Here is a 9,614-nt window from a genome sequence, read left to right on the forward strand (position 1 = left end):
AAGGACTTCCTTACCACTTTGGTCTTTTAACCACACTCTTTCCTTGCTTTCTGGTCATTTGGAGAAAAATTTTAAAAGGCACCCCCCCCTTTGTAAAAGTTTGAGCTCCTCTAGAATTTCCTTTTTTACTTGCTCCTGACCACAAACAAATGATCAATGTGCTCTGTGCACAACAACTCAACAATTTACAAGGGCAAAGGATAGACATGCAAAAAAGTTTCCAATCCATGAATGGTGTGAAGTAAAAGTGCTTTCAAAGGATCCCACAAGAATGGCACAGGTGGGCATAACGGGTCTGCCTCATCGTCAAAAGACCCAAGGAGTTGAAAGGAAACTCTAACTACAACACCAAAATGCCACAAAACCATAGTTATTAATACAAACTAGCATCTCTGCCTATCTGTCACCATCTCATCTAAAAAAAAAACTTGTGAAAATACGTAATCCTGAGGACTTCAACTAAGTATAAATACCAGCAGCAGAAGGAGATGCAGTACAGTTTTCTGATTGTCTGTAGGTCGGCTATTAGAAACGAAAGATCAGCTGAGTCTGTCGGACCTGATCAACTTAAACTGGGAGCTACTGATTTCAACTACTTCAGCCTAACTACGAAACAATGAATTATACAAACTATATCTTAGCTTTTCAGCTTTGCGTGATTTTCTGTTCTTCTGGCTATTACTGTCAGGCCATGTTTTTTAAAGAAATAGAAGACCTAAAGGAATATTTTGTAAGTATGATCTTTTAATAACACTTGCTGGTGTTGAAATGACTGAATATTGACTGGGAGCTGTCTCTATGATACGCTGACATCTCTAGGCCATAGTCATCTTGAGAAGACTTGGTGTTATTTTGACTGTTTACTATGCATATTTTTAACTAAATGATCTAGATACTGCTTTTACCCTCTGCTCAATGTGCTATAGAGACGTAGGGGCTTTCACTAATCTCCCAAAAGATGGGAATAATATGGATATAAAGCACAATGTTGATAATTTTGTGGTGAGAATTCAATTGTGATGTCAAGTAATATGCATATTGAAACAATGACTAGCTATTAATTTCTGACTTCTTAGAGTACTACGGGGGTGACAATAAAAAGTCAAGACTAGCATTAAACATGGTAATCTGAATTGATCAATTAAACAATATGAGGTCCTTCAAGTTTTGGCTTAAAAAAATTATAGGTGTTTCAATGGTTTCAAAGTTCTACTGCCCTGTCTATGTTATCTATAGATTATGCTTGAACTCAGTCACTTGCTGAGATTTTGTAGGATTTATAATCTGGCTTATATTAACATTTTAGTTTGTTTGTTTTGTTTTATGAGCTTTTAAAAATGTTATTTGTGGTTAATTAAAATCATTTTTGCATTTTAAATATTTTGTGACTTGTCCAAAATGTAGCTATTATAATTGGAGCTATTATATTCAAGCATTCTCAAGCTATTTTATTCTTACAGCATCTAAACAATTTCTCTCACACACACGCGCACACACACACACGCACTCTTGGAATTATCTTTTAAAGCTGGTAATACTGTATAGAAGGACATCAGTAGATGTTATGAAGACCAGTACCATAGGGGGGCAGTATTTTATAGTGAGATGATTTTGCCGATTTTTTTTCTTTTTTAACTAGACTTGAAAATACTTTCCTTTCCTTACTATAGTTATTGGGGACAATTGAAGTATCACTGGTCTTGTTGAGTTCATTTGTAATATTGAAATTTAAGTGCTATACTAGAAAATAAGAAGATAAAATGGAGTGATAGTATTTGGTTATATCCAACATACCAGCTTTACTAAATACGGTTGAAAAGAAAGTCAGTGGATATTGTCAGCAATAAAACTTGAAGTACATTTTTAGGGATTGTAAACCATTTTTCTTTCTTCTTTTTTAGAATGCAAGTAATCCAGATGTAGCAGATGGTGGGCCTCTTTTCTTAGATATTTTGAAGAACTGGAGAGAGGTAAAGTGAATGTTTCCATTTTGCTGCTTTCCCTGTTGCTTATTTTCTGAGGCATAAATTCATAGCAACCTTTCTTTGTGCTCTTTTCTTCCAAGGAGAGTGACAAAACAATCATTCAAAGCCAAATTGTCTCCTTCTACTTGAAACTGTTTGAAAACTTTAAAGATAACCAGATCATTCAAAGGAGCATGGATACCATCAAGGAAGACATGCTTGTCAGGTTCTTCAATAGCAGCAGCAGTAAGCGGGAGGACTTCCTTAAGCTGATTCGAATTCCCGTGAGTTGATCTTAATTCTTTCTTTGATTTCATTGCAGAGGCTCTTGCAAAACACAGAATTTCCAGAAAGTAGATTAGCTACTGGGTATAGTTGTTAAAACTATGACGTGAACCCATGGCCAGAACTCCTCCTTAGTAATTCCATTTGTGCTTGTGGGTGACTTTGCCAAGTCAATATGGAAATCATTTAATTTTGTGAGTTGGGGGGAAATGCTGGCATTGTGTCTATTGTGCAGAGACAGGTGAATGGACAAATCCTGTGAGGAGGAAGTAATGAAGGAGCCAAGGGGAGTACTCAGAAGAACTTCTCTCATTGCTCCTTGTTTGTGTGATGGAAAGTCTCCTGCTTAGGCTGGGAGACTGCAGGTCTTAATGGAAAGGGTGGGGGTGGGGGGGGGTGGAGAGGATTTGTATCCTCCTCCCACATTGGTCACCAAGGAACCTTGTGACCCCAGATGAATCACAGGCTTGGCTAGGGCTCAGTTTCCTCACCCTGAAAAGAGGCTTTTGGGTTCACTCTAATTTCTCTGTTCTCCTTTGCTCTAAAACTGTACCATGCCATGGATAGAAAAAGAGAATGAGATAGCAAAAAAGTCTGGTCTCTGAAAAGACACTAAGCACATTCTCTTGCCAGGTTCTGGTCAGCTTCTCATATGGTACAGCCCAAGTAGCAGAGAGAGAGTGCTTGTTTTTAGAGAAGAAAATAGAATTTATACCTTATGAAGAAATTGTTTTATCAACTTTTGGATACTTAGCTATCTTAGCTGGAGAGATCCTTAGCTTGTCAAGCCTTATCTCATGAAACTGCCTTGAGTCTTTAAAGTTATGGCTTCCAGAAGCTGAGAGATAACTTTGAAGCATAAAGACAAATCACATTTTCCAAATTTTTATCTAGGAGACAAAGGCCACTAGATTCTTTTGGGTTTGGCTTTCATGTACAAAATTTGAATCAGAAAGGGCAGGGTCTTGTGATGACTTGTCCTCTCAGGATGTGTGGCAGCTGTCATTCTTCCTTGGCCTGTCTCTCACCCCTCTCAGATCAGATAAGGGCTTGTTCTTCAGGATTTCTCTAGTCTCGAGTGTTAGATGGTACAGAAGTGGTTTGGAAAATTATTAAGACCATTACCATTTTCCACTGAGAGTGTTTTCCAATGGTCAGTGGATCCCTCTGACCCCAGGCTGGAGACTGAAAAAGCACTTGTTCCTGACCCAGGGCTGCCCTTTGCTTGCTGTTCAGTCCTAGATGAGTCTCTTGGTTTCTTGGTGATACTCGGAACACTGGAAAGTAAAACTTATCACTGGAAAACACAGATAGTAGAAACTTTTTCCTACTCTGCTGTAACGGGGCCTTGAAAAAAATCTGTGGGTCCCATCCTTATGGAAGCTCCAAGCCTCCTGCTTCATAATGGGCAATTTGAATGAGCTCTCAACCACTGTCTCCTTTGGCTCAGTTGCTAGTATTTAAGAATGGTATGCTTTTTAATAATTAGTCCTGAAGCCTAGAATCCCTCTAGTTATCCTCAGAAGTGTGGCAAGGTGGTCACAGTGTTTCCAGTATTAGAAAGAAACATAGTGGCAGAGCCAAGATGAAAGTAAATGGTCCCCATTTTAATAAAGGTGAACTCACCTAAATGGTCCTGCAGGTTAGAGTGAGGAAATAGTTGAATTTGCTTGGATAGAAAGGTGCAGTGAAATTCGCTGCAATCCCGAATTTTAAAAGTTTGTGCTAGTAATTGCTTATTGCCATATGAATATGCTTAGTGTTTATTTTTAATCCCATTGTAGAAATGATGAAACTGACCAAATTGGGGAGAAATGAAAAATTATAGTATTCATCTGTCTTAGACTTGGTGTTTACAAAGTGCTGAACCTATATTGGTGGTTCTCAAACTTTGATGAGTAACAGAATCACCTGGGGAGCTTAATAACCACAAAACTGCGTAAGTCTTCTCTGACTTCATGCATCTGGGTCTCTGAGTTCTTCATTAAGTCTCCAGGTTATTCTGCAACACACTAAAAGTGAGAACCATTGACCTATAGTAACTCATCTGATACTTACAGCAAAGACTAATTAAAGTACAAGGTGGATAGAATTGGTAGGGAGCCTAGAGATGATTGAAATAATCTCATTGTTTGGATGAGAAAACAGAAGTTCGGAGAGGTCAAGTGACTGCTTTAAAGTCAGAGGTATTACACACAGTATTCAAACCCACATTTTTTGTCACTCCACTTCACTCCACTAAGGCTCTTTTCACTATACAACTTTGAGAATTCCATGGCAGTAAATTTGAGGATATATCATGTACCCCATCATATTACAGCATAACTGGCAATTTATTTATAATTTTCATCTTAATAAGTGAAGAAACCACCATTATGTATTAAGATAATATATTGTCAGTGAAAATCATTTGTTTTGAAGGAATACTTCTATTTTCATGATAATAACAGCTTAACATCCTTATGGCTTGTATGTCTGGAATTAATTTTGCTGCTTTCTTCCCCAATAGGTGAATGATCTGCAGGTCCAGCGCAAAGCGATAAATGAACTCATCAAAGTGATGAATGATCTCTCACCAAGATCTAACCTAAGGAAGCGGAAAAGGAGTCACAGTGTGTTTCCCGGCCGCAGAGCATCGAAATAATGGTCATCCTGCCTGCAATATTTGAATTTTTAAATCTAAATCTATTTATTAATATTTAATATTTTACATTATTTATATGAAGAATATATTTTTAGACTCATAAATCAAAGTATTTATAATAGCAACTTTTATGTAATGGAAATGACTATTAATATATGTATTATTTATAATTCCTTTATCCTGTGACTATTTCACTCAACCCCCTCCCTTCTTTTTTCTGACCAACTAGGCAAGACTGTGATTTCAAGGCATAATCTCAGGAACCAACTAGGCAGCTGACTTAAGTAAGACCCTGTGGGTTATGCATTTACTTCACTTGATACCATGAGCACTTATAAATGAAATGATGCCATCCAGTCGCTGCCTACTCGGGAACATGTCTGTATTATGAGCCACTGCTCTAATGACATGTCAGATGACACTTGAATGTGTCAGGTGATATGACTTGTCTCCTGATTAAGAATATAGCATTTCTTCTCATGCCTGGTGCTTCAGAATACCACTGACAACTATGACTGTACCCAAATGGAAAGTAATTAATTTGTTTAGTTTATCAATATTTAATATATATGAATAAAGTATAATTTCATAATGATTTGTGCTGTGTCAGACTTTTTCTAAGTGAGGACTGGGGTAAATGAACTACACTCTAATGAATTAGTAGGAAGAAAGTCATTTTTTAGCTGTGGAAATCTTAGAATCGAACGAAGCCCCAAATGTGCTACTTTTCTCCACTGGGAATTTCTTGGCTTCCTTTGCACCATCTGACAGCTGTTTGAGTTCTCTTTCCAAAATATAAATTTAATCATGTTACCATTTACTTCAGAGATTCTGCCATAGAAAGTAGTCCAAATTGTTTAGCTTGGCATGCAAAGATTTATTTCTGTCACTTCCTCAGATCCTTATTGCATCATTTACGTGGGTATCCCCCATCTCCTCTGTCTACCTTGGGCAAATACCACTGGGTATGGAATAGTGAGTGTGAGCTCTAAGGAGAGAGGCCTGGATTGGAGTCTTGGTCCCACCATTACAGGTAGTATAACTTTTAATTAATTCCAAGCTGCAGTTTCCTCAGGTGATAAAGAAGAATAATTGTGACTTTCTCATAATATTGTGGTGAAAGTTCATTCTTTCGTTCAAGAAATATTTATTAGAGCAACTACTCTGTTCCTTGTGATGTTCTAGATATTTAAGATAACACCGGGAACAGGACAGAAATCCCTACCCTTGGAGAATTTAAAATTTAGCCGGGGGAGACAGATAATAAACCAAATACATAAAATATTAGTAAATTGCATGTTATGTTAGAAGGTGTTACATGCTATGCAAAAAGAGTAAAGCAGGTTGGGAGAAATTGGGAAAATTATATGTAAGGCTAAGTGATGGGCTATAGGTTTAAACGGAGTGATTAGAGTTGACTTCATTGAAGAGATGACATTTGAGGAAGCACTTGTAATAGGTAAGGGAGATAGCCACTTGGATTGCAGGCAATGGGAACATTCTTGCAAAGGCTCTAAAGTAGAGATTTGCCTTGCATGGTATAAGAAAAGCCAGTAGACCAGTGTATAGGAGCAGAATGAGTCAAGAATAACTCAAATTTTTTGACTGAGCAACTAAAAAAAATGAAGCTGCCATCAACTGAGATGGGGAAGCTGGAGTGAGCAGGTTTGGGGAGGAAAGTCAGTTCAATTTTGAATATGAAGTGTAAGATGTCCATTAGAATTCTAAGTGAAGGTGCTAAGGAGGCAACTGGCCAGATCAGTCTGAAGTTGGTAAAGAAGTCTGGACAACTGACATAAATTTGGGAGTTGAGGCATAGAGAGGTTATTTAAAGACCTAATACCAGGTGAACTCATGAAGGTCATGAGTTTACAGAGTGAAGAGGAGTGCAAGGATTGAGTCTCCAGACATGTCATCATTAAGAGGCTAAGGAGAGCCCATGAGGGAAACTGAAAAGAAATGGTCAGTGAAATAAGAGGACAACCAAAAAAGTGAGATATCCTGAAAACCAAGTGAAGAAAGTGTTTCAGGAATAAATTTGTCAAGTGCAGGTTGGTCTAGTCAGATGAGGACTGAGAACTGACCCCTTGATTCAGCAAAACAGAGGCCACTGTTGATCTTGGACAAGGGCAATTCTGATATAGGGTGAGGTTGAAAGCCTGATTGCAAGGGGTTTAAGAGAAACATTATAGACAACAACCATGAGTAACTGTTCTTAGAAGTTTTGCTGCAAAGGAGAGTAAAGGAAAGGGTAGCTGTCAAGGTAAGAGTGATCAAAAGAAGTTTTAAATTTTTTGGTTGTTGCTTTTGATTGGGGAAGAAACCTCATGTTTATGCATTGGTGGAAATAATCTAACTAAGGAAAAAATAATAGACAGTGTAGGACAGAGAGGGGAGATGTGCAGAGTGGTTCCATGACTAAGTAAGAGAGCACAACTGAGGACACAGGAGGAATTGGCTTTAGGCAGGTACATAGAAAGTTTATTTTTATTAATATGTGATAAAGTAGATTATGTGGATTCTGATTTTGGCAGGTGGCTAAATGTGATGGTGAGAAGTTTTGGAAATTTTAGCTAGTTGTTTAGAGTTTTCTCAGTGAAAGAGACTGAAGTTTAGAGAGGAAGTATTGGAGACTTGGGAAGAGCAGAAGAATGTACAGATCAAGGGAGGGCAATGTGGATTGCCAGGCAGCTTTAAGGACCCACTTGAAGTCCACAGTTCATGAAGTTAAGGGACATCAGCTGGTATAACTGTTTTTCTCCATTTATATAGAGCTCTGGGTGAAGATCGAGAGTAGGCAGAGAGTTACATTTAGCAGACTTAATTTGGCCAAGGAAGTAGGACAAAAGAAGACAAGGAGGTCATGGGAATAGTAAATTGGTGATAAGCTCTGAGCTGATTAAAGAGGGAAAGGAATATATCCACATTGTTGAAGGAGGGTGAAGAAATGATTAGAAGTAAGGATATCTGCCCCACCTCCAGGCCTAAAAGATGAGAGAGAGAAAATCAGCCAACCTTTGAAGGAGATGAAGGGGAAGCAGTGTCCTTAGGGGAGAATCTTTTGAGTATGAGAAAGTTGAGGTATGATGATTTTAGTTGGTGCTGGACTGTGAGTTTCAGAAGACCCAGTGAGTAGGGGTAAGAGGGGGAGGTCATAAAAGGGGAGGTACATAAAGGTGTGTTGTGAGTCTTAGACTTCTTATGATCACTGACATAAACAAGGATAATGGATATAATGAGATCAATTTTGCTGGCTTTGGTGGCAAGATTGTGAGTGTCAAGGACAGAAAGGGCTAGGTGCCTAGGACTTCCTTCTCAACTATTTCACTTAACCCTTTCACAACAGTAGGAAATAGTGATGAGTTAAGTGAAATAGTTGGTTTAAAGGAGTCAGTTTAGTCCTTGAAAAAAAATCAGGGGTCATTATATTGATTACTGGGTAGCTAAGTAACAGTGGGTGAGACTGGATTCCAAAATTTTCAATCTCGATCAGGCAAGATTGAAAAGAAATTGGGCTGCTCTTGGCACAGCTGCAACTGATGTGAATTGCTGTTGGTGTCTGCACTCATTAGTACTTAAGATTGATTGATGCAGAATTTATGGTATCTACAGATGGAGGACTACTGTGAGATTATCTTGTTTGGACCACAGAAGCAGACCAGACCTCTGTGAACAGGGAGAAATTCCAACTGTCCTTTGTCCTGATAAATGACTAATCATGAAATGGGAAATGAAGTCCCAGGAGGTAGGCCCTGGTTTAGAGCTACATAAACCACCCCCCTCCCTGAGGTTGGTGTTAGTTTGGTACGATTTTGAGACATGGAGTGATAAAGACTGTATTAGGTGATATGATGGAGGCTGGGACTGAGACAGAGAGAAAACATTGTAAGAGAACTTGAGTGGGCCTATGCAGTAGTTATATTCTCTGTATTGTATGTTTCCTCCATTATGTGCATACCTAGTCTAAGATGTTACTATGGGGCTTAGAGAAAAGATAGCCTATGCTTTAGACTAAGGAACCAAGTGCTGATTCTTGGTTCAGTGCCAGTAGGGGAATTCATCTCCATGGGCTCAAAAGCAGCAGGGGCAGCAGCCTAGACCAGGAATGCGAAACCCTCTTATATAAAGTCCCACCCTTAGGGACTCCCCGAAATAGCTGGTATACCCTTGCTGGCAGGGTTCTTTTGACAATGAGGCAATTGGTAGGAAGCATTAAGAATCAATGAACTTTCCTCTTCTTTTTCTTCCTCTTCTCATTTTTCCTGTCCCTTCCCATCTTGAACAACGTAATCCTAAAGTAATTAGGTGCATCAGAATGAAGTAGGCATCTGCAGTTTTCTACTATGGGAAGTCAAATTCTAAGCAAGATGAGAAGGGTGTACATGCAGGAAAAAAATCTGGTGTGGAAGACGTTAGAGGCTAGGAGAATATGGAGAATGTTCAAGAAGATACAAGAAGTATATTCTGTTGCTGTCACGATAAATTATTATAAACTTAGTTGCTTAAAATAACACACATTTGTTATCTTATCATTTTGGATTGCTTAGCTAATGGCTGCCTCTTCCTCCTTCAAAGCCAGCAGCTTATTATCTTCTAATATCTTTCTCTTTCTCATTCTGACACTCCCACCTCCCTCTCTTAAGAGCCCTTGTGATGACATTTGGACCAATTAAATCATTCAGGATACTATCTCTATCTCAAGACTTTTACTTGATTTTAAG

General features: G+C 38.5%; 1 protein-coding gene across 1 annotated transcript; it reads left to right on the forward strand.

The window, feature by feature from the left end:
- Window positions 1-616: 616 nt before the first annotated feature.
- On the forward strand, window positions 617-4,893 carry IFNG (interferon gamma; the record flags this gene model as incomplete). Its single annotated transcript, XM_080811632.1, has 4 exons — window positions 617-730; window positions 1,902-1,970; window positions 2,066-2,248; window positions 4,759-4,893. 4 exons carry the CDS (start codon window positions 617-619, stop codon window positions 4,891-4,893), a joined length of 501 nt encoding a protein of 166 aa, XP_080667758.1.
- Between the last annotated feature and the right edge of the window lie 4,721 nt (window positions 4,894-9,614).

Source organism: Martes martes (genome assembly GCF_963455335.1).
Source record: "Martes martes genome assembly, chromosome: 8".
Lineage (NCBI taxonomy): Eukaryota > Metazoa > Chordata > Mammalia > Carnivora > Mustelidae > Martes > Martes martes.